The sequence below is a fragment of the Prionailurus viverrinus genome, chromosome E2, assembly GCF_022837055.1.
Source record: "Prionailurus viverrinus isolate Anna chromosome E2, UM_Priviv_1.0, whole genome shotgun sequence".
In the NCBI taxonomy this organism is placed as follows: Eukaryota; Metazoa; Chordata; class Mammalia; order Carnivora; family Felidae; genus Prionailurus; species Prionailurus viverrinus.
In genome coordinates, this window is record NC_062575.1 from 51,090,796 (window position 1) to 51,115,436 (window position 24,641).

Here is a 24,641-nt window from a genome sequence, read left to right on the forward strand (position 1 = left end):
GAGCAAAGACCTGAACGAAACGAGGGAGGGAGCCATGGGGACATGTGGGGAAGAAGCATTTCAGGATGCGGGAACAAGTGCAAAGGCCCTGAGGTCGTCTGGGGGAACAGTGGGGAAGCCAGTGTGGTCAGAGCAGGGTGAGCCAAGGGGAGAGGGTGGGGGATGAGGCCGGAAAGAGGATCAGTGCAGATCGTGCGGGGCCTTGAGAGTTTCTTTTCTGAGTGAGGAGGGCCGCCGGAGGGCTCTGAGCCGGGAGGAGGGACCTATTGGCTGTGTTTGGGAACAGACCGTGAGGGCAACTGCAGTCCTCCATGCGGGCAGGTACCAGTGAATTAGGAGCTCGGATGTGGTCTGTTGGTGGGTATATTTTGTAGATGGAGCCGACAGGGCTTCCTGATGGACCGCGTGTGGGGGTAGAGGACGAGGGGCGACGTTTAGGTGGAAACACCCCTAACCCCACAGGGGCTGAACCATCCTGTTCATCCATTCAGAATTAGAAACAGATTGGGGGAACTTCCAGAGGCCCCTGGGTGGCTCCGTCGGTTAAACGTCCGACTGTTGGTCTCGGCTCAGGTCGTGATCTCGAGGTTCGTGAGTTCGAGCCCCGTGCCGGGCTCTGTGCTGACAGCGCGGAGCCTGCTTGGGATTCTCCATCTCTCTCTCTCTCTCTCTCTCTCTCTCTCTCAAAATAAATAAACATTAAAAAAAAAAAAACAGAATGGGGAACTTCAGGCCATGGGATTTTAGAACCTCATTCATTCAGAGAATATTGAGTGTCCACCAGGAGCCGACCGCTGTCGCAGATACTGAGGGCATATACGCTTGTGGGCCTAACCGGGCATGGAAGTCACGAACGTCCAGGCTGGAAGAGGGGGAGCAGTGCTCTGCAGAGGAAATGGGGGGGCAGGGGGAGGCGCGTATGGCCCTCTGGGACAGAGTGTTGGGGATGAAAACCCTGTCTGGGGAGCCTGCCCCACAAGAAGCCAAGAGTGGGGTCTTTTTTAAACCTCTGAAGCGGACAATGCTGAGACACCCCCCCTAGATACAGGAGGGTAGCCCTCCCTCAGAAGATCCAGTTGTCACGCGGCCACAAGGACCTCCCCAGCATGTGAAATCTGGCTCACCAAAGGGTCCAGGGACCCAGAGGTAGGGGTGGGGCTCCTCGAGCTTGAGCTCTGCTTCCCTTGAAAAGGAATGCCTTGGGGCGCCTGGGTGGCGCAGTCAGCCAGGTCACGATCTCGCGGTCCATGAGTTCGAGCCCCGCGTCGGGCTCTGGGCTGATGGCTCCGAGCCTGGAGCCTATTTCCGATTCTGTGTCTCCCTCTCTTTCTGCCCCTCCTCCGTTCATGCTCTGTCTCTCTCTGTCCCAAAAAATAAATAAACGTTGAAAAGGAATGCCTTCTCCTTCAGGAAGCCCTCCGGGCCTCCCTCAGGCGGGTCAGGCCTCTGGCTCTGGGTTCTTACGGGCACACCTCACCCCCTTCAGTCTTCCCGGCCACCTTGACAATGACTCTTGGGGCAACAGGGGTCTCCCGCCCCATTGTCTACCCTCACCTGATACACATGTCCCTGTCTCTTCTGAGGCACCTGCACCCCACACAGAGCCAGATACTCATTTGGTTGTATTTATTGAGTGCTTACTGCATGCCATACCTTGGTGTCAGCTCCAGGGATACAGCAGGGAACGAGAGACAGACATCCCATCCCCAGGGGCCAACCCTGTAGCACCCAGGACCTGTTTGCTGAGTCACCGTCCCACGAACTTGCCTGGGATGGGAGCAGATTCCAATCCCTCCCTCCCCCACCACGCAATCCCTTTAAGTTCTAAGTCCCCCTCCAGGAGCCAGCCTCCAGCCCTGCACCCAGTCCTCCATCGTAACCTCTGGGTCTTCTAGTGACCCCTCTGCAGGACTTCTTGCTGTCTGAGGCATTTCTGCCCGGCTCCACCTGCCCCTCGGGTTCCCTGGGTTCAAGCCTAGTCATTCTCCAGCTGCGGAACCCTCCGTAGCTCCCACTTGCCTCAGAGGGGAAAACCTACGTTCCTGGCCCGACCCTACTTTGCTCTCTCCAGAGCCCACAAGGGCCGGGTGATTTTTCCTGACAGAGGGCCCGTCCCTCCCCACCCAGCTGGAAAGGGGCAGGCCCTTGGGGGACCCTTGTCCCACACTCCGTGCCTTTGGAGGCCGAGTGGGTGAAGGATCCTGGCACTGGAGGGAAGGGACAGCCTTTCCTCAGCTCCACCCAGTTGGTGACCCCCAGGGACCCCATATCCTGATTTTGGTCTGGATTTTGAGCTTTAATCTCCAGACCCTTCTGTGGATCAGTAGATGGGTGAGTGCTGGCTCGTGTTGGAAACAATGCTGTGTGGGCCAAGAGTGAATACACGCGAAGCCGGATTTGGCCTGCGGCGGGCTGGCAGCTAACGGCCTCTGGCCTCTGTTTGACTCACCCCTGCGGGGCCCCTCAAAGGCCTCGTGGCAGGAAGTCGTCTCATGGAATCGTCACGAGGGACCCTGCTTCAACATCCCCATTTTGCAGATGGAGGGATTTAGGCTCAGAACTAAGGTCACCACCACCCCCCGAAAGGGACTGAACCAGCATGACACCACCCATGGCACCCTGCTCAGGGGTCCCACACTCTTGACATTCTATAGTGTGGCCTGTCTGAAGGGGAGGAGGCCCCCTTCCCAACATGTCACTCTTGGGTTATTTTGGGGACATGCGTGGGGATTCCATGAGATTACAGATCTTTTTTTTTTTTTTTTGAAAGTATTTTTCAAAAACTTTTTTTCATGTTTATTTCTTTTTGAGAGAAAGAGAGAGTGTGGACGGGGGAGGGGCAGAGAGAGAGGGAGACACAAGACTCCGAAGCAGGCTCCAGACTCTGAGCTGTCAGCACAGAGCCCAATGCAGGGCTCAAACCCATGAACGTGAGATCATGACGTGAGCCGAAGTTGGACACTTAACCAACTGAGCCACTCAAGTGCCCCTTACGTATCTTTTTAAGTTTATTTATTTATTCTGAGAGAGAGAGAGAGAGAGCACACGTGCACGCAAGCAAGTGGGGGAAGGGCACAGAGAGAGTCTTGTGGGGCTCGAACTCACAAACCGTGAGATCATGACCTGAGCCAAAGTCGGACACTTAACCAATGGTGCCACTCAGGTGCCCCGAGGCGATAGATCTGTTACGCAGTGGTCTTGGCTGGGGGCTTCTTTCCAAAAGTCTCTGGGACCGGCCCCGCTGATGCGACTGCCTTCTGCGGGGACCCCCTCATTAGGGTCTCCTATTAGTGTGCCCTGGGTTTCTGTATGAGGCCAGTGCTCCCCACCCCCATCTCGGTCAAAGACAGCCTTTGCCCCTTGAGCAAGGGCATGTGCCCTCGGCCTTGCCTCAAGGCTGAGTATCAAGGGCCACTTGTAATTATACTTACCTGGCTGTGTTTATTTAACAAGCACTGATCTCCTGTTTCCTGTGGCCCTGTGCTGAGTGCTCCACAAATATTCTTTAATCTTTATAACAGCCCCTATAGGGGGCGGAGCCCTCCGATTATTCTCACTTTACAACCGAGGAAACCAAGGCCCAGAGAAGTTCAACGACTTGCCCAAAGTCACACAGCCAGCACGTGGCAGCACCAGGATGCGAACCCAGGCGGCCTGCGCCCGCGGTCGCCGTGCTGTATTGCCTCGCACCACAGAGCAACATCCTTCTTTATTCCGTGTTTTTTATTAAACGCGAGAAAACAAACGAGGAGAAGGGAAAAGAGACGTTCACGCAAAAACCCGTTTGCTCATATCCCGTTCCGTTCACAATGAACACAAAGTGGAGACGACCCGAGTGTCGATCAACTGATGAGCCGCTAAATGACACAGAATGCACCCACACAATGGCATATTATTCAGCCGCGAAAAGGAACCAAGCGCCCGACAGGTGCTGCGTGGACGGAACTTGAACACAGGATGCCAGGTGAAGGAAGCCAGTCACAGCGCCACCTAGTGTATGATTCCATTTATACGAAATGTCTCAAAGGGCAGATGTGTGGAGGCCAAGGAAGTGAGTGAGGGGTTTCCAGGGGCTGGGGGCACGGGGAGCGACTGCCGGTGGGTACCGAGTTTCTTTGGGGAATTATAAAAATTCCCTAAAATTGATTGCAGTGACAGACACTATATGTAACAAGTCTTGTGAATGAATATACAATATATACTCACCTGCTTTCAATGGGTGGGAATTATATCTCAATAAAGCTGTTTCAAAAAAAAAAAAAAAAAGTGGGGCACCTAGGTGTTTCAGTCGGTTGGGCGTCCGACTTTGCTTTGACTCAGGTTCATGGGTTGGAGCCCCCCCCCCCCCCCCCCCCCCCTCGCGTTGGGCTCCGTGCTGCCCATGCGGAGCCCGATTGGGATTCTGGATCTCTCCTCGCTCTCTGCCCCTCCCCCACTTGTGCTTTCTCTCTCTCTCAAAACAAACAAACAAAAAAGTGGCTAAGAGGGCTGTAGGTTTTCTAGAAAGGTGAAACTATAACTGAGAGAGAGACAGAGTGCAAGCAGGGGAGGGGCAGAGAGAGAGGGAGACTCCGAATCGGAAGCAGGCTCCAGGCTCCGAGCTGTCAGCCCAGAGCCCGACGCGGGGCTCCAACTCACGGACCCGGAGATCATGCCCTGAGCCGAAGTTGACGCTTAACCGACCGAGCCACCCAAGTGCCCCTGTCCTCACGTTTTAAATATTTAAAATATTATGTTGTGAGACAGGGCACCTGGGTGGCTCGGTCGGTTAAGCATCCGACTTCGGCTCAGGTCATGATCTCGCGGTCTGTGAGTTCAAGCCCCGCGTCGGGCTCTGTGCTGACAGCTCGGAGCCTGGAGCCTGCTTCCGATTCGGAGTCTCCTCTCTCTCTGACCCTCCCTCATTCATGCTGTCTCTCCCTGTCTCAAAAAGAAATAAATATTAAAATAAACAAACGGTTTTTAAAAGGATATTAACAGTAATTCCACACTAGCACGTAAGCTAGTCGAGATTCCTATGTCCCCCGTGTTTCTGTGAAACGTGCTCTCTGGAAGAATCGGGAATCGGGACCTCGCAAAGGCCTCCTGCGTCGCATCTGGGGCTTGCATTTCCCAGTGGGGCCCCTCAGCGACGGCCCTGCCTGGCCTGGAGGTATCTGGCTCCTTCCCCCACCCACCTCTCTCTCTCTCCCTCTCTCTTTTCTCCCCAGGAGCCCAGGATGTGCAAGTTCGAGTGCCGCCCGAGGTGCGGGGCAACCTGGGGGGCACCGTGCAGCTACCGTGTCACCTGCTGCCGTCGGGACCGGACGTCAGAGTCTCGCAGGTGACGTGGCTGCACGTGGACGCAACCGGCACCAGCAGGAGCGTGGCCGCCTTCCACCCTTCGTACGGGCCCAGCTTCCGCAGCCCAAAGCCCGGCGAAGAGCGGCTGTCCTTCGTCACCGCCGGGCAGAGCAGCGGGACCAGGCAGGGCACGGAGACGGAGCTGCGGGATGCCACGCTGGCCCTCCGGGGACTGACGGTGGAGGATGAGGGCAACTATACCTGCGAATTTGCCACGTTCCCCAGTGGCACCAGCCGGGGGACGACCTGGCTCCGGGCCATAGGTGAGCAGGGTCGGGCGGCAGAGCCCTCTCGCAGATCTGTCTCTCCCTCTGCTCCGGCGGTAATAATCGGCTTTCTCCGTGGTCTTCGGTCAGTCGGCAGATATCCATCAAGCGCCTGCCGTTGCCAGACTGTGTTCTGTGGGTTGAGGTTACAGCAGGCACAAGGCGTTCGCCAAAGACGTACTGAGCACCTACTATGTGCTGGGCCCTGTTTGGGGCTCTAGCAACAAAGCAGTAAGACAGCTCCCTGCCCTCCTGGGGCTTCTACTTCAATAAGGGAGGGTCAGACAGTAACTAACGTTAGTAAGAAAAACAGGAGTGAGTCGGGTGGTTCTAGGTGCCATGGAAGCTGGTCGGGGGCAGATTATAATTTTGGCTGTAGCGTCCGGGTGAAATCCGAGGAAAAACTCGAAGGAGGCAAGGGAGCCCCGTAGGTTCTCTAAGGGAACAGCATTTCAGACAGAGAGAATGGCAGGTGCAAAGGTCCTGAGGCAGGGCCCACCTGGAACATTTGCCGTAGAGCAAGGAAGTGAGTGTAACCGGAGGCTTGCCGCTGAAGGGAAAGGAGGAGGGGACAAGGTCAAGAAGATAGTGGAAGCCACGGGACAGCCCCATGAACCACATGGGACTTTGATTTTTGCCCTGAGAGAACCAGGACTGTGGGAGGTTCTGAGCAGGGGATAGGTGTGATCTGGCTTCAGTTTTCACAGGCTCCTCTAGCTGCAGGTCGGGGGCAAGGGTGGCAGCTCAGGGGCCACAGGGGAGCAGGGGAGCACGTGAGTCCCGGCAGGAGGTAATGGCAGCAAGGCGGAGGCAGTTGGGGCAGCAAGAAGAGATCAGATTCAGGAAACAGGTAATGCCGGGGAATGATCCAATTAGCCAACAAAGGGGACACACCAGGATGATGCGCTACTCACTCTGAGTAAGCGACCCCGGTGGTCCCTTTTAGACAGAATGGGCAGGGAAAGAAAGCCTCTTAGGTCCTGAAGCATAAGGAGTCACGCGGGGACGTGTGCCCTCGGGCAGGGGAATAGATGCGCCCGTAAGAGGGAACCGCGTACCAAAAAGCTGGGACGCAGGAGTGCACTTGGCACGTACCAGGAACAGAAAGGAGGCTGGTGGCCAGGGCTTGCGTGACCCCTCACCGAAGCAGGAAAACCAGCAGAGCCAGATCGCATGGGCCTCCTGGGCGAAGGATTCCACGGGAGCAGATGCAGCGGGGGGTGGGGAGGAGTGGGTGGGATAAAGCCTCCAGCTCCAGCCGGGGAGGGCAGGGGAGGGGCGTGACCAACACAGCCACTTAAGAAAATGGGGGGTGGGGCGCCTGGGTGGCGCAGTCGGTTAAGCGTCCGACTTCAGCCAGGTCACGATCTTGATCTAGCGGTCCGGGAGGTCCGGGAGTTCGAGCCCCGCATCGGGCTCTGGGCTGATGGCTCAGAGCCTGGAGCCTGTTTCCGATTCTGTGTTTCCCTCTCTCTCTGCCCCTCCCCCGTTCATGCTCTGTCTCTCTCTGTCCCAAAAATAAATAAACGTTGAAAAAAAAAATTAAAAAAAAAAAGAAAATGGGGGAGACTTTGGGAAGGGCTTTTTTTTGAAAGATGCTCTTTTTTTTTTTTTTTTTTTTGAAGGATGCTCTTTCTTGTTTCATCTCGGGCACCCGCCCGGGATCCCACCTTCCCCCGGCAATGTCCCGCAAGCCACCTCGCTCGGGACTCTCATTTTTGCTCTCTCAGCCCCAGAGGGTTTGAGAAGTCCACCCTGGCTGTACCGTCTCTGGGCAGAGGCTTTCATTTCAGAGGCGCCTGAAACCCCGGTTGTTTTGCAGAATTCAAAACACAAGACTTTCACCACCCCACCCCTGGCAAAGGTCTCTTCCCATGCCGTCACTTGTTCTGTTCGAGAGATATACGCGGAGAGCACCTGTCTCACCCCAGGTGCCTCCTGGGGCAGGTGCACAGAACAGACCAGCCAGACCTCTGCTTTTCGTGGAGGAGCAGGTGCCGTGAGTGTCCCCCCCCCCCCCCCAAAGGAGAGTCAGATGTCAGGGAAGTTCCCTTGAGGAAGTGAGGCTGGGATCTGCAGGAGAAGACCCCGCAGCGGGTGGGAGCAGGGTCTGAGGGCGGCGTGGGGCAGGTGCCCAGGACGGTCAGAGGACAGATAGCAGGGTGACCGGGGAGGATGTGAGGAGGCCCCTCGGAGGCTCTGGCAGTCCGGGGAAAGGAGAGGAGAGCCCTACCGCATGGATGAGCTCAGGAGAATCCCAGATAGAGATTTCCACAAGCCAGCTGGAGAGCCGAGGCACCACCCGGGACAGTCTGGTGATAGCCGCGGGTTGCTTATTCCTCATGGCGGTTTTATTGTTTTCCCTCCCCGTATCTTTCCATGTTTTCCAGGAAGGTAGGCGACAAGGGCAAAAAATCTCCCGCTTTGGGAATCTCCGTAACCTTTATCCCACTTCTGGCCCCGTAATTTGCTGGTGATTTCAGGAAAGAAGTAGAAATCTTTTGAGCTGGACCTTTGAACTACATTATTCTGCTTTGGCTTAAAAAAACAAAAAAACAAAAAAAAAAACCACTTAGCCTCTTCCAGACAGAATTCTATCGTGGCACACGGTGCAGCAAGTGCTATACGTAGAAATTTATTTAATCTGCACAACGTTCCTACGGGGTGGGCATTTTTTAAATTAATTTTTGTTTGAAGTTTATTTTGTTGTTTTTGTTGTTGTTTATATTTATTTTTTTTTAATTTTTGTTTAATGTTTATTTATTTTTGAGACAGAGAGAGACAGCATGAACAGGGGAGGGTCAGAGAGAGAGGGAGACACAGAATCGGAAACAGGCTCCAGGCTCTGAGCTGTCAGCACAGAGCCCGACGCGGGGCTCGAACTCACGGACCGTGAGATCATGACCTGAGCTGAAGTCGGACGCTTAACCCACCAAGCCACCCAGGCACCCTTTGTTGTTGTTTTTAATGTTTATTCTTTGAGAGAGAGAGAGAGAACGAGCAGAGGAGGGGCAGAGAGAGGGAGACACAGAATCGGAAGCAGGCTCCAGGCTCCGAGCTGTCAGCCCAGAGTCCAACGTGGGGCTCGAACTCACAAACCGCGAGATCATGACCTGAGCCGAAGTCGGACGCTTAACCAACTGAACCACCCAGGCACCCCCAAGTTTATTTTGAGAGAGAGAGTTAACAGGGGAGGGGCAGAGTGAGAGGGAGAGAGTCCCAAGCAGGCTCTGTGCTGACAGCATGGAGCCCGATGTGGGGCTCGAACTCACGAACCGTGAGATCATGACCTGAGCTGAAATCCAGAGTTGGACGCTTAACTGACCGAGCCACCCAGGCGCCCTGGGCATTTATTTTAAGTTTATGTATTTATTTTTGAGAGAAAGAGAGAGCGGGAGAGGGGCGGGGGGGGGGGGGAGAGAGAGAGAGAGAGAGAGAGAGAGAGAATCCCAAGCAGGCTTTGCACTGTCAGCCCAGAGCCCAGTGTGGGGCTCGATCCCACAAACTGTGAGATCATGATCTGAACCAAAGTCCAGAATTGGACAGTCAACCAACTGAGCCACCCAGGCCCCCTGGGGTGGGAATTTTTATTATCCCGACTTTACAGAAGAGGAAACTGAGATCCGGAGCTGGGAGATGACTGGCCCAAAGCCGTGCAGCTGCTGAACAGAACTGGGATTGGAGCCCAGGCAGTTGGGGCTTAACGGCTGAGGTGTTTGTTGAGTGACTGCGGGTGAGTGGTGACGTCACCCCTCTGTTGCTCTCCCCAGCACAGCCCCAGAACCACGCCGAAACACAGGAGGTCACCCTGAGCCTGGAACCTGTGCCCGTGGCCCGCTGTGTCTCCGAGGGGGGCCGGCCACCCGCCCGAATCTCCTGGTTCTCGCCCCTGGACGGGGAGACCAGAGAGAGCCAGGTGTCCGGACCTGTGCCCGGCACAGTCACCGTCACCAGCCGCTTCACCTTGGTGCCCCTGAGTCGAGCGGATGGTGTCAAGGTCACCTGCAAAGTGGAGCATGAGAGCTTGGAGGAGCCCATCTTGCTGCCCGTTACCCTCTCCGTGCGCTGTGAGTGTTTCAGGATGTGACCGCGTCCCCCGTGTTGTCTACGCTGGCTTCTCTAGGGCACTGTCTACACTACCGCCGAGTGCTGGCTGCATTAGCCCCCCGGGGCCAGATTCTGCACTGCCTTCCCGCCGGTTGTCTATACTGGCTCTCATGGGCAACGTCTACACCCTGCCTCCTTGTTGTCTTTACTGCCTTCTCCAGGCTCTCTCCCTGCCTCCCCCATCGGTGGTAAAGCAAGGTTTGCAGGGGCCGGTTTTATACATTTCTTCCCAGTCCCACATCCAGCGAGGTCACACTGACAGCTTGGTGTCGATCGCTGAGGGCTACTTACACCAAGGAAATCGGCAAACACTGCAAATCAGGCCTGTTCTTTTTTTTTTTTTTTTCCATCCCCTTTTCTTTTTTTTTTTTTTAATTTTTTTTTTTTTAACGTTTATTTATTTTTGAGACAGCGAGAGACAGAGCATGAACGGGGGAGGGGCAGAGAGAGAGGGAGACACAGAATCGGAAGCAGGCTCCGGGCTCTGAGCCGTCAGCCCAGAGCCCGACGCGGGGCTCGAACTCACAGACCGTGAGATCATGACCTGAGCCGAAGTCGGCCGCTTAACCGACTGAGCCACCCAGGCGCCCCAACCCCCTTTTCAAAAAGCCGGTTTACCAGCCCCCACCGGCCCCCAACGACATCTTTTGTGGCTCCCGCGGGGGCCCCGGTTGACACTTGCTTTACCGTGTGCATCGACTACTGTGGGTTTGTAGCGACCAACCCAACGTTGTCTACACCCCCCCACCCCCATTCACACCATCTAAACTGACCCTGCTGGGGTCGCCATACCAGCTCCTGCCCCCCCGTATGATTCACGTTGGCCCCTGTGGGCCCCGTCGTGGTAGCAATAACACGATCTCTGTGGCACCCTCAGACGCTGCCGCCATTGAACGATACCTTCCTCGAAATGGTCCAGGTGGCATCCCGGGACAGCAGGTGCGCTGGCCTCAGCAGACGTAGCCCAAACTGACCTGCCCCAGTTTCCACGGGTCCACGTCCTGCCAGCCCACCTCATTTCTTTAGGATTCCCGTCTATCTGCTCACCTATCCGCTCTCTGGGGACTCCGCCCGTCTCTGAGCCAGCCCCCCCCCCCATTTCCTCCAGACCCCCCTGAGGTCTCCATTTCCGGCTATGATGACAACTGGTACCTCGGCCGCAGCGAGGCCACCCTGAACTGTGATGTCCGCAGCAAACCAGAGCCCACAGGCTACGACTGGAGCACGTGAGTCCTGGGTGGGTCTGGGCCCGTGGGTCTGAGGGAGGAGGGGGCTGGGGGCTGGACCCGTGGGTCTGAGGGAGGAAGGGGCTGGGGTCTGGGCCCCTGGGTCTGAGGGAGGAGGGGGCTAGGGTCTGGACCCCTGGGTCTGAGGGAGGAGGGGGCTGGGGGCTGGACTCCAGTGTCTGAGGGGGGGTGGGCTGCAGGGACTGGGTCCCTGGGTCTGAAAGGGGAGGGGCTGGGGGCCTGAACCCCTGGGTCTGAGGGAGGAGGGGCTGGAGGCCTAGACTCCTGGGTGTGAGGGAGGAGGGGCTGGGGGTCTGGATCCTGGGTCTGAGAGGGGAGGGGCTGGAGGCCTGGACTCCTGGGTCTGAGGGAGGAGGGGCTGGGGGCCTGGACTCTGGGTCTGAGGGAGGAGGGGCTGGGGACAGCACTCCAGGGTCTTAGGGAGGAGGGGCTGGGGGCTGGACTCCTGGGTCTGAGGGAGGAGGGGCTGGAGCCTGGACTCTGGGTCTGAGGGAGGAGGGGCTGGGGGCAGGACTCCTGGGTCTGAGGGAGGAGGGGCTGGGGGCTGGATTCCTGGGTCTGAGGGAGGAGGGGCTGGGGGCAGGACTCCTGGGTCTGAGGGAGGAGGGGCTGGGGGCAGGACTCCTGGTTCTGAGGGAGGAGGGGCTGGGGGCTGGACTCCTGGGTCTGAGGGAGGAGGGGCTGGGGGCAGGACTCCTGGGTCTGAGGGAGGAGGGGCTGGGGGCAGGACTCCTGGGTCTGAGGGAGGAGGGGCTGGGGGCAGGACTCCTGGGTCTGAGGGAGGAGGGGCTGGGGGCAGGACTCCAGGGTCTTAGGGAGGAGGGGCTGGGGGCTGGACTCCTGGGTCTGAGGGAGGAGGGGCTGGAGCCTGGACTCTGGGTCTGAGGGAGGAGGGGGCTGGGGGCAGGACTCCTGGGTCTGAGGGAGGAGGGGCTGGGGGCAGGACTCCTGGGTCTGAGGGAGGAGGGGCTGGGGGCTGGATTCCTGGGTCTGAGGGAGGAGGGGCTGGGGACAGGACTCCAGTGTCTGAGGGGGGGTGGGCTGCGGGGACTGGGTCCCTGGGTCTGAAAGGGGAGGGGCTGGGGGCCTGAACCCCTGGGTCTGAGGGAGGAGGGGCTGGGGGCAGGACTCCTGGGTCTGAGGGAGGAGGGGCTGGGGGCAGGACTCCTGGGTCTGAGGGAGGAGGGGCTGGGGGCAGGACTCCTGGGTCTGAGGGAGGAGGGGCTGGGGGCAGGACTCCTGGGTCTGAAGGAGGAAGGGGCTGGGGTCTGGACTCCTGGGTCTGAGGGAGGAGTGGCTGAGGCATTCGACCTCTGGGTCTGAGGGAGGAGGGGCTGGGAGCCTGGACTCTGGGTCTGAGGGAGGAGGGGGCTGGGGGCTGGACCCGTGGGTCTGAGGGAGGAGGGGGCTGGGGGCTGGACCCGTGGGTCTGAGGGAGGAGGGGCTGGGGGCCTAGACTCCTGGGTCTGAGGGAGGAGGGCCTGGGGGCTGGATTCCTAGGTCTGAGGGTGGAGGGGGTGCAGGGCTAGAGTCTGGGTCTGAGGGAGGAGGGGCTGGGGGCCTGGACTCTGGGTCTGCAGGAGCAGCACCAGGGATCTGAACCCATGAGTCCTCCAGGAGAATGCTGGCAGTGTCGGGTCTTAAATATTAAGTTTTATGTCCCTGGAGCTTGGGTGTTAAAGGCTGCGTCATCGGGGACCAGGCCTGTGCCCCGCTCTGGGCCCTGATGTTCCCCTCCGGTGACCCCTCACGCCTTCCAGGACCGCAGGCGTCTTCCCAGCTTCCGCAGTAGCCCAGGGCCCCCAGCTGATCATCCACTCGGTAGACAAACTCGTCAACACCACGTTCATCTGCACCGTCACCAACGCCGTGGGCACGGGTCGTGCTGAGCAGGTGGTCCTCGTCCGAGGTGAGCGGGTCTTGGAGGTGGCGGGCGAAGATCGGGTCAACCCCCCACGTGCTCCTCCTTCCTGGGTTCCGGGGCCGCGTTGCGGGGAGGCTGTGCCGCCGGCCTGGGGAGGGATCCAGACCCGCCTCGCCGATGGGAATGGAGGGCAGTGTGGCTTTTCTGTCTCACCCCGCCACCCCCCCCCCACCCCCACCCCGGTTGGATCTGGATCAGGACGATAGGGTAGGCACTGGCAGAAGAATCGGGAGGATGAGGCCTCTCTGCTAGGGGCTTGCTCGAGACTAGAGGCTTGGAAAGGGTCTTCAGGAAGAGACCCGGGGATATTGCCCTGGGCTCCAGTTGGAGCAACGCATGTCAGATAGCTAGGCAAACAGAAACACACTCAAACACTGATTTCTTACAGGGAGTGCTGGTCAAGTAACATTAGGAAATCAGTTTGGTTTTTTTTAATTTTCATTCATTTATTATTTTTTTTTAATGTTTATTTTTGAGGAAGAGAGAGACAGAGCATGAGCGGGGGGAGGAGCAGAGAGAGGGAGACCCAGAACCCGAAGCAGGCTCCAGGCTCCGAGCTGTCAGCACAGAGCCTGACGGGGGGCTCGAACTTACGGACTGTGAGATCATGACCTGAGCCAAAGTTGGACGCCTAACTGTCTGGGCCACCCAGGAGCCCCTTATGAGAGAGAGAGAGAGAGAGAGAGAGAGAGAGAGAGAGAGAGGTAGCACGCTCCAGCGAGCGAGTGGGGGAGGGACAGAGAGAGAGGGAGACAGAGGATCTGAAGCAGGCTCTATGCTGACCGCAAGGAGCCCAATGCGGGGCTCGAACTCACAAATCGGGAGATCATGACCCGAGCTGAAACCAAGAGTCGGACGCTCCACCTCCTGAACCACCCAGGCGCCCCAGGAGCTCAGCTTTCGTGTGTGTTGGAACATTTGTGTTTCTAGGGGGCGTATTTTGGGAATGGCAGCTGATGTGTCTGTGGGTCAAAAGTTCTCTGAGTCCCCCCCGCTCCCCGATACTGAATTCAAACTCCGGACGGGCCCCAAGACAGGGGAGGAAAAGAACGAAGCCAGGCCGGGCCTGTGGCCCAGGCTGACGGAGGCGGGGTCGAGGTCACGGCTGCGGAGCCACCCACCTAGCGGGAGGCAGGAACTGTTACAAGGCGGTGTGCCCCGAGACCCAGACATGTGAACCCCAGGGCTGAGAACGGAGCCAGCAGCCCGCGGGGCCCACGTCTACAGAGACGGGCCCTGTGCTCCGAGATGGCATCGTAACCGAAACAGAAACTCACCCACCGCAACCCACACTCTCAGACTCACCGTCACCCAGACGCACCCCCCAAGAGAACAGGGCCGCACAACGAACAGAGCCACCGAGATGCCATGTGTACCTGGAGGAAAAAACAAAAAAAACATTCTAGGAAACACCCTCCCAGCTCGACACTCTACACAACACACCTGTGCAAACACGCAACACTGGGCATAGTGGGGAGGAGGAGAGGCCCCCCCCTCAGAAACAGGACTGCAGACAAAGGCACAGAGGCGTGAGGACAGGCACACCCACACCTAGAGACAGGCAGACAGGCGCCACGGCCAGAAACAAAAACAGATCCCCTTACTAAGACGTAATCTTTTTTTTTTTTAATTTTTTTTAACATTTATTTATTTTTGAGATGGAGAGAGACAGAGCATGAACGAGGGAGGGTCAGAGAGAGGGAGACACAGAATCTGAAACAGGCTCCAGGCTCTGAGCAGTCAGCACAGAGTCCGACGCGGGGCTCGAACTCACGGACCGTGAGATCGTGACCTGAGCCGAAGTCGGCCACTTAACCAACTGAGCCACCCAGGCGCCCCGAGACATAATCTTACAACACACACACACACACACACACACACACACACACACACACACCTAGAGAAACAAACAGAAACAGACCCCTCTCAGGAATTCCCTCGCCCTGGAGATACGACACGCGTGGTCCGGGTCACGGTCACGGCCAACGCACCCACAGAGACAGGCGGCCTGCCCTCAGCAAGGCTGACACTCACACGACAGACGCACACCCCTGCAGGGAGACCTGATCGCACAGACGTGCCGGCAGTGGGGAGAGCCCTGCGGACGGCGACAGTTTCCACACGCGGAAACACAGATGCTAAGGGAGAAACTCAAAGACGTTCTCAGAGGTGCACGCCCTCAGACAGTCCCCCGAAACCCCGTTGCTTTCAACACATCGTCATCTGACAAATATTTGTCGAGGGCTCCTCTTTGCCAAGCCGCCTCCTTGATGTCGGGAACACGGTGGCGAACAGAGAAGCCAGTCCCTGCCGTCGAAGGCACACCCCGGGGAGGGAGGGTCAGCCCCACCTGCCAGCCAGCAAGATGCCCAACTGGAAATACATCCCCTGAACCCGTGCCCCAGGTACACACCCTCTTGGGCGTCTGCCCTCAGTCAGTAGGCTCCCCCAAGGGGTAGAGCCCCGCAAAGCACAGGTGCAGCCCTGCCTGAGGGTCGTCCAAGGGATCCACAACCACGAAAAGACGGACACCCCCTAAGACTCCTGAAACACACAGAAACGGTCACAGACACATGGTGCGGGCTTCCCGTTAGCGCAGCCGCGGGCCCACAGGCCGTGCCACAGGCTAGACCTCGCCTCAGGGCGACTGGAGAACTTTTGACCCACCGACTTCACGAACACGCCCGCCGTCTCCAAAATACCACCTCCAGGAGCACAGATAAACATTCCAGCGTGCGCTAAAGCAGGTTCCCAGACATTAACTGATAAGCGTCCACAGCAAGAAAACTGTTCCACGCCTCTCACCCGTGCGCAGGTACAGACACACATTCCAGAAAAACCGGTTCACAAAATACCGCTTGGCCTTCACACTGCGGACACACTTTTTCTGGTCTGCTTTTTATTATTATTATTACTGGTCCTTGCGAGTCACTAAAGTGAGGTGACAGCCCTCTGGGTCGTGGCTCTATTTGCAAATGCCACTCTGAAAAGAAACACCTGGAGAAGCAGGTGCCCTCAGGAGCGTGGGTCCCAGCCTCTCCTGTGTGCAGGGTGTGGGGAGGAGGGGCTCAGGTGTAAGTGGATCCCCCTCCCCCTGGTTTCTCCCCATCAGGCCTGGCATGCAGGGGTGGGGCAAGGGGTGTGTAGAAAATGGTTCCTGGTTCCAGCTGCATCAATGTCTCTCCCTGATGTGGGGCCCAGGGTCCCCTCCCTCATCTCTCCCACCCCCACCCTTAGCACTCCCTGGCTTCCTTCTCCCCCTCCCTGAGACCCCTCCCCTCCCAGCTGCTGGGCCACTGATGGGGACAGGGGGCTTCATGGCTCCATTTTCCACACATGGCCAGACAGGAGGCAGGCCATGTCGCCTGGACCAGGTGCCCCCCAGCCACTTCCAAGGGGAGGGAACTATCAGGAGAACCCTCACCCTTCTCGTCCCTTTCTGTCCAGCCCAGAGAGCTCTGGAATCTGTGACAGTCTCGAACCCAAACCCAGCTCTGCCTCTTGATGGCTGGATCCACCCAAGGTTCTGTGACTCGAACATCAGAGCCTTTGTGAGGGCCCCACGGCCTGTCCCAAGCGGGTCACAAACTCGGACACCTACGGGGTCCTCCCAAGTGACCGGCTGGCCAGATGCGGAACCCTGTTCCGATACGAGCAGCCAGCCTTCACTCAGCCACTGCCCGTCACCAGGGGCAGATGAGAGATTGGTGTCGCCATCAGTTTGATTTCCTTTTTCCCTAAAAGAAATCGGGATTTGTGGCGAGATAGCCTGGTTTTCAAATGTTAGCGAGTTTAATTTTTTTTTTCAGTTTATTTATTTATTTTGAGAGGGTGGGGGTTGCTGACGGGGCAGAGAGGCAGAGACAGAACCCCAAGCCCCGACGTGGGGCTCGAACCCACGAGCTGTGAGATCACCACCTGGGCGAAATCAAGAGTCGGAAACTCAACCGGCTGAGCCACCCAGGCGCCCCCAGCAAGTGTTAAGTTTTGAAAAACCCTGTGCAGGTATAAGGAACCACATCTGGCCAACGTCCACTCTGTCCAAGGTGCCCCCACTTGTCCAAGGTGCCCGCCGCTTAGCGCGGTCTCCCTTCCCTCGGCCTCCCCCACCTTCTGCCCACACCCCGAATCACATCCCGGATTTTCCCATCACTGTCCCTGTCGTGTCCTGTGCCCCACCCCCCAGATGTGTCCTCTTGACCTCTTGTCTCCCTTTCTGTCTCTCGCCCCGCCTTCTCTCTCCTCAGACACACCCCGGGCCTCGCCCCGAGACGTGGGTCCAGTGGTGTGGGGGGCCGTGGGGGGGACACTGCTGGTGCTGCTGCTTCTGGCTGGGGGGTCCTTGGCCTTCATCTTGCTGAGGGTGAGGAGGAGGAGGAAGAGCCCTGGAGGAGGAGGAGGAGGAGGAGGAGGAGGCGACAATGGAGGAGGATCCTACGATCCAAAAACTCAGGTGTTTGGGAACGGGGGCCCTGTCTTCTGGACACCAGCCGCCCCTGGTCCCCTGAAGCCAGATGGCAAGGATGAGGAGGACGAGGAGGAAGAGGAGGAGAAGGCAGAGGAAGGTCTCATGTTGCCTCCACCCAAGTCTCTCGAGGACGACATGGAGTCCCAGCTGGACGGCTCCCTCATTTCCCGGCGGGCAATTTACGTGTGACCCTGAGACAGACAGAGACAGAGACAGAGACAGCCGCCCCAGCCAAGGGTTCCAGACTGGTTGGACTCGTTTTTCTGGACGACACTGGAGCTCGAGTGCTCCCTCCCACTTCCCTGGGATTGGGAGGGAGCAGGAATCACACACTGGACTTCTGTCGCCAGGGCTGCGTGGGGAAGGAGAGGCCCCTGCGGAGCTCAGTAGTGGGGACCCAGAGAGGAACCCCCCCCCCACACCCCACCCCCAGAGACTTGTTTTTGGCTCTGGCCTGCCCCACCCTGCCCCGCAACACTCAGGAGTTAATAAACGCCTTGGAGGAAAACAGCGGGGGTGTCTTGTAATACATCAGACCCCCTCCCTGGGGGGTGGGACAGGGACTGCTAGGTCCCGGGGGCGGGATGGGGGAGGGGCTGTGTTCTGACTCTTTGGATCCATCAATGACGCACCGGATGCCTGAGACCCCTGAGGCCAGTATAACCGGGGGAGCCGGTTGCTGGGTTCTGGGCTTAGAGGCTGGGAAGGTTGGACTTGGGGGGGGGGGCGGTCCCAGGACTTGCAGGTGCCTTTCGGGTGGATTAGCCAGACTGGTGAGAACCCTATGCTCCCCAGAACAGGACTGGGAACCTGGACTCCTTGGCTGGGGGAGGGGGGGGACGGGAGGGGCGTGAAGCTCAAACCTGACCTTCTTGAGGTTGTTGAGGATCTTGGGAGGGAGCACTGCCCGCTGTGTTCTCTGGGCCCTGAGGATCCTGGGCAGGTGCTGGGGGACTAAGGAACCAGGAAAACCCCACCTTGACACCAATGACACCCGGGGCCTTTTTCAGCCTCCTTCCTCTTTCCTTGCCCTGGGCCCAAGGGGCTTTTCGGTGATTCAGGGGAGGGTCTGCAGGTCTGTATCCCTCTTTCCCCTCCCCCCACCCCCAGCTAGAAAAGCCCCCAAACCCAGGCTGGGGAATGAGGTGGCGGGGGGGGGGGGGGGGGGGGGAGGAGACAGGGTCCTGTCCCAGTCACCTCTGCTCTCCCAGTGGCCCCTGGCCATCCCTCTGAGACACAGGTAGAGCTGTGTGGGCCCCCGCAGCTGTCGTGGGGCAGGGTGTAATAAGCCTGTGCCAAGAACAACCGGCACTGAGCAGCTAAGTGGGGCTCGGGGAGTTCATTTCCCACCAGTATTGACCTCCACTTATTCTGCCGGGGACACAGAGGTGACTCAGACAGCCCCCTCCCCCTGGGCGTGCAGTCAAAAAAAAAAAAAAAAACCCCAGGAATCCCAGCACTCTTAGGATGGCTATATGTGGCTTGAGCGAGCGGCGATTACTGTTGTCCCCCCGACCCCCCAGCCCTGAAGCCCTCCGGAGGATGCCAGGCTGGGGTGCACGGAGTGGTGGAAACCGGGGACCCAGCCATTATTCCTCCGGGCAACTTGATCTCCGCATCTGTGCAATGGGGTTCGCAGAGGGTGGGGCTCTTGCGTGTGTGCCTGGTTTCCTCTGGTTGTTTACGGTCCTGTCACCCACTCTGGTCCCCGCCCCCTCCTCCCCAACATGGGAGGCTAGCGCCAGCAGGCAGGGGCGGGAGTTTTGCCAACCTGGCACACGGCCCCTCCTCCTACATCTGGCAAACGCCAGCTGTGTGCCAGAGCCTGCCCCTTGGAGCTCACAGTGCAGTGTGGAAATTGGCAAGTAAACAGGTGACATCAGGGGGTGAGAAGTGCTACCATCGAGAAGCCCAGGGGGCCACAGCTCCTCTCAATTCCTTTTCCTGTCTACATCCTCCGCCCCCCCCCCCCCCCATGACTCGATGACTCCGTTTCCTGTAATGAGTGAAGGGTTCCCATCCCGATTCCAGAATCCCCTAGGTTCCGCGCCTCTTAGCTCTGCCCCATCACCTCCCTTCCCTCATCTCCCCTGTCTCCCCCTCTTTTCTGGCCGCACGGTCTCCTTGCTGTTCCTTAAAAGGAACTCGAGGCTTCCTCCTCAGGGCTTTTGCACTGGCTGTTTCCTCTGCCTGCAATGCTCTCATTTACTCACGGTTCACCCCCTACGGCTCCTGCAGGTTGCTCAAATGTCACCTCCTATTAAGTCTCTCTCTCTGGCGACCCCTGCCCCCCCCCCCCCGTCACTTCCTTGTCACCTTCCCCTATGTTTTCACCCCGTATCACTCACTGCCGCTTGGCAGATTAGCTATTGTATTTGTTTCTGCGCGGTTGGTCTCTCTGCCCAGCTAGAACGTGTGTCCCACGGGAGCAGGGACTTCTGTATGTCTTGTTCACCACTGCGACCCAACAAATGCTCAGTGAGGACTAGGCAAAGGAACGAACGCCCTCTGCCTTTGGGAGAAGGGGGTGGGGAGGTGGGCGATGGCTTAGGGAAGAGGGTGCCTGGGAGTAAAGAGCTGTGGCTTCCTCTCCTGGGGATCCCCTTACACTGTCCCTCTTCTTGCAGAGACCCCCAACACAGCAGGCGCAGGGGCCACGGGTGGCATCATTGGGGGCATCATCGCTGCCATCATTGCCACCGCTGTGGCCGCCACAGGTGTCCTCATCTGCCGGCAGCAGCGGAAAGAGCAGAGGCTGCAGGGGGCAGAGGAGGAGGATGAGTGAGTGACGGGCCCTGAGAAGTGGGTGGAGGAGGGGTCCCAGAATTGGGGAGCCCGAGGGGGTGGGAGGGGAAACACCTGTGAGGGCCGTGGGAAACAGAGCGACCCAAAATAACTGTGACTTCAGTGGGAGGGAGGCCTTATTTCTGTCTCCCACAAAGCACGGGTATGACAGCTATGCGCCGTGAAGCCGTCAGAGCCCAGGCTCCTGCTACCTTATTACTCAGCCTTGCCTTCCCTCCCGTTCCATGATAGCTCCCCGCTCTATCACCGTCTACATACTGGACAACCAGATACGGCCATCCTGGCCTCAAAACAGGCATTGCTGCCAGGGGGAAAGATAAGCAGAAGGCGGTGAGCTGCCCTATAAGGGAACCCGTCACTCCCCCTCACTTCCCATTGGCCAGAATCTAGTCACATGGTGCACCGGCCGCAAGGGACGCTGGGAAATGTAGTCTTTATTCTGGGTGATCATGTGTCCAGCTAAAATCTCTCTTTCTCTCTTTTTTATGTTTATTTCTTTATTTTGAGAGAGAGAGAGAGAGAGAGAGCAGGAGAGGGGCAGAGAGAGAGGGAGACAGAGAATCCCAAGCAGGCTCTGCGCCATCAGTGCAGAGCCCAATGTAGGGCCTGAACTCACAACCCGTGAGATCATGATCTGCGCTGAAATTAAGAGTCTGATGCTGTTCACTATTCTTTGTCCAAATTTTGGATTCTCGGAATAAATGCCTTTTACGGATGCAAAAAAACAAATAAACAAACAAAAGAGTCCGATGCTTAACCAACTGAGCCACCCAGGCACCCCCAACTAAAATCTCTTAATATGAGAAAGAAGGAGCCTGGATAGGGGGGCCAGGAGGGAACCAGCTACACGTCTCTGTGTAGAACATTTGTTATGTGCCAGGCTTGGCGAGATGCATTTTTACGTGTGTGACCTTGATGAAGCCTCACATCCATTCGTTGACTCAACAAGCGTTGAGAAAGTATCCACCAGGGCCAGGCCCTGGAGGTTAGTGACGCACTGATGAGACAAACATTTTTAAAGTGTTCACACACACAAGTACATCATGGAAACATAAATTCTCGCAGGGAGCCAATGGTACCCATTTTATCAGAAAGGAAACAGGTTCAGAGGGGGCTGAGATCACTTGCTGAAATTCGCCCAGCAAGTAAGCATTTGGGGGGCAAAATGGTTCTGAAGTAACACTACCCAGTGTGTGTGTGTGTGTGTGTGTGTGTGTGTGCGCGCGCGCGCGCGCACGGCAGGCGTGGAACACTTGTTAACAATGTAGATTCCCCAGCTTATACCAAACCTACTACATCAGAACTTTTACAGGAAGGGCTCGGAATCTGTATTTATAACAAGCTCCCCGAGTTATTCTGATGCACAAGAAAGTTTCTGAACCACTGCCTTAATCATCAAGTCAGTTCAAACCAACAACTTGCCATCGATCTCCTCTGTCCAACCCAGTGCTGAGACCCAGTGGTGCTTGAGATGGCCCTGCCCTCCTGGGGCTCACAGTCTGGAGGAAACAGACCCATCCCTAGCGAGTGGCAGTGCAGCATGGCCGGCGATGGGCTAGAAAAGCTGAGAGAGCTGTGAGAGGCCAGAGGGGGCCCCTGACCCAGTGTGGAGGGTCAGGGAGGGCTTCCTGGGGGAGGCAACATCCGAGGTGGGGATTGAAGGCACAGTAGGCACTCATTATGCATGCAGGATGCTCTGGTCTGTGGGTATGTATGATGAGGGAAATGTATCGTAGTTTGGAGGCCAGGAAAGCATTTCGCTTATTCATTCTTTCTATTAACAAATACTTCCTGACTTCCTCATGGCGAGTTCTGAGAACACTGTTGAAGACACAGATTTCATTTTTTCCTTCACGTTGCTTCACAGTGGGATACGGTTATTGGACGATATCAGAAATAATATTTCAAACACAAACTCAGTAAATGCTCTGAGAGGGAAGAAAAGCTAGATGTAATCATATGTCCAGAATTCCTGACCCTCCTGGAGAATCAGGAAGGCTTCCTGGAAGAAGAGAAATTGATGGGGATGATTAGGCATTAGCTGGGCAAGGGGGCACGCGGGCGGTGGAAAGGGAGATCAGGCAGAGGGGAGAGCAGGTGCGGTTACCTGGGATAGGAGGGCTCTTCCCGTCTGAGCCTCCACCTTGACCTACCTCCTACCCCACAGTCTGGAGGGGCCTCCCTCGTACAAGCCACCAACCCCCAAGGAGAAGGTCGAGGAGCCAGAGATGGTGAGCACTTCCCCCGGTACCCGGCTGCGCCCACACCCACACCCACCTTTCCCCACTGAGGCGGGGGCTAGGAGGGGGAGCTGGTGGGGAGAGGCCAGCCGTGGGGGTGTTGTCCTGACCCGCCCCTCTTCCTTCCCTGCAGACCTCCCAGCTCTTCACTCTTGGGGCCTCGGAGCACAGCCCGCTCAAGACTCCCTACTTTGATGCTGGCGTCTCCTGTGCTGAGCAGGTAGGAGCTCAGGGCAGGTCAGGGGTGGGTTTAGGGCCGGGGTCAGCTCCTGACATTAAAGGTCACAATTCAAGGTCAGGGCCGTGTCTCTGGTCAGAGCTTAGAGAATCGAGATGTGTTTAGGATTCAGTGGGGGAGATCTTGGTTGAAAAAGCGCAAGAACATGAGGTTAGAGCTCAAGGTCACTCAGTCAGTGAAAGCGGTCTGCTGGATGTCAGGGGTCCTATCAAAGTTGAGACAAACCGAGGTTCAAGGAGCTGTTTCAGCCTTAAGGTTAAGTAGTTGAGGATAAGATTAAAGTCAAAGGTTCGTGGAGAAAGACTTGTGGTCAGAGATCAAGAGACAAAGGAGAGGCCCAGGAGCGAAGGGGTCTGGGCTTTGAGTTCTGGACAAGCCGATGATTGCCCCAGAGCAATTTCAGCCCAGGCCGCAAGGGGCAAGGTCGGGTCTGGTTGGCATAGGGAGATGGTCGAGATTTGGGGGTCAAGGGGCGGGTTGGGATTCTGTGTGCTCAGGAGATGACCTTGGGTTTTTTCCCTCCCTGCCCCCAGGATATGCCTCGATATCATGAGCTGCCCACCTTGGAAGAGAGGTCAGGGCCCCTGCTCCTGGGGGCTACAGGCCTGGGGTCCCCCATCCTGGTGCCTCCAGGGCCACCTGCTGTGGAGAGGGTTTCCCTGAACTTAGAGGAGGAGGAGGAGGAAGACTATGTGGACAAGATCAACCCCATCTATGATGCCCTGTCCTACTCTAGCCCCGCTGATTCCTACCGGAGCAAAGGCTTTGTCATGTCCCGAGCCATGTATGTGTGAGCTGCCGTGGCCCTGGCCTCTTGCCTCTCACTTTTTGATCCCTCAACTTTCTGCCAGGCCAGGCCACTGTCAGTTAACACACAAAAATGCATCTCATCTGTGACTTCTACTTCGGTGGCTCCACGCTGACCTCTAATCCATGATCTCTGACCCAGAGAAACCAGTCATGACAACAGAAACCTGGCAACCTTATCTCAGGTGGGGGTGGGGAAGCACGTTCCTGCACAGCCTCTGACCAGAGGACTCCTAAGACTGTGACTTTAGATCATACCTCTCACGTCCCGTCCTCTCCAGACTCCCTCAAAACCCCAAAGAAGAACCCCAGACCTCTGATGTGTCCTCAGGAAGTAAACTCCCAATAGCTCTCCTGGGGCAGTTGGTGGGGGCACCCTGCTGCTCAGACCTGAGCCCTCCAGGCAGCAGAGCCCCACTCTCCTCCTCCCCACCCTGTCTGTTCCCCAAAGGCAAGAGGGAGGGGATTCCCCAGCCCAAAGCGGAACTTCCTCATCTCCCTCCTGCAGGCAAGAGTCTCAGGGGTCCAGACCCTTCCCTGAGCCCCCACTATCCCAATTCCTGTCTAGAGGGAATTAAGCCCCGGCCCGGGGTTAGGATGAGGCAAGCCTCATGCAGTGTGCCTTGCCAGTCCCAGCCTTAGGAGAAGAATTTGCTGTTACGCTGAAGACTACTGAGTCCTTTTACTCCTGCCCAGTGGGATGGAACCCAAACGTCTCCTGGCAGGGGGTGGGGGTTGGAGGGGGTGGGTGGGGATATAATACAGTTTTGTAATACACCATTTCCTACAAAATCTGAGTTTATACTTTGACCGGGTGTCAACTTGTGTTTTCTGCGGGATGTGAAGGGGATGGGAGTGGGACATGATGGGAAATGAAGAGGGCGCCTAGAGCTCGAAGGAATCAGTAGGATAGACGTCAAGATGGGTTACAGGCAAAAAATAAAAGGGCCAAAGATATCTAAAAAAAAAAAAAAAAAAAAAATTAAGCGAGCGGATAATGAGCAAAAACGCGTAAGCCAAAAACATAATGGTGGATAATGGAAGGAAAGGGGGGGAGGAGTCCAGGGAACGGTGGTTAATGACAGGGAACGACAATCTATGGGTAATGGACAGGAATAAACGGAACAAAGATAGAAATGGCAGTAATTCAGTTTGAGGGACTCAGGTTTAAAGGATAAATGGCAAGTAAGAATAGG

General features: G+C 57.1%; 1 protein-coding gene across 2 annotated transcripts in view; it reads left to right on the forward strand.

Moving 5' to 3' along the window:
* Positions 1-24,179, forward strand: part of NECTIN2 (nectin cell adhesion molecule 2) — a 30,690-nt gene extending 6,511 nt beyond the window's left edge. Inside the window, exons 2-9 of one of the 2 annotated variants that reach the window (XM_047836572.1) lie at positions 5,211-5,606; positions 9,380-9,676; positions 10,825-10,942; positions 12,724-12,872; positions 19,983-20,136; positions 22,328-22,391; positions 22,534-22,620; positions 23,172-24,179. In XM_047836572.1, coding sequence (XP_047692528.1) covers positions 5,211-5,606; positions 9,380-9,676; positions 10,825-10,942; positions 12,724-12,872; positions 19,983-20,136; positions 22,328-22,391; positions 22,534-22,620; positions 23,172-23,432 — 1,526 coding nt within the window. In that variant the 3' untranslated portion in view covers positions 23,433-24,179. Of the gene's footprint in view, positions 1-5,210; positions 5,607-9,379; positions 9,677-10,824; positions 10,943-12,723; positions 12,873-17,134; positions 17,866-19,982; positions 20,137-22,327; positions 22,392-22,533; positions 22,621-23,171 lie in introns of those variants that run through there. The other variant, XM_047836573.1, reaches the window with a different exon arrangement.
* The last annotated feature ends 462 nt before the right edge of the window (positions 24,180-24,641 follow it).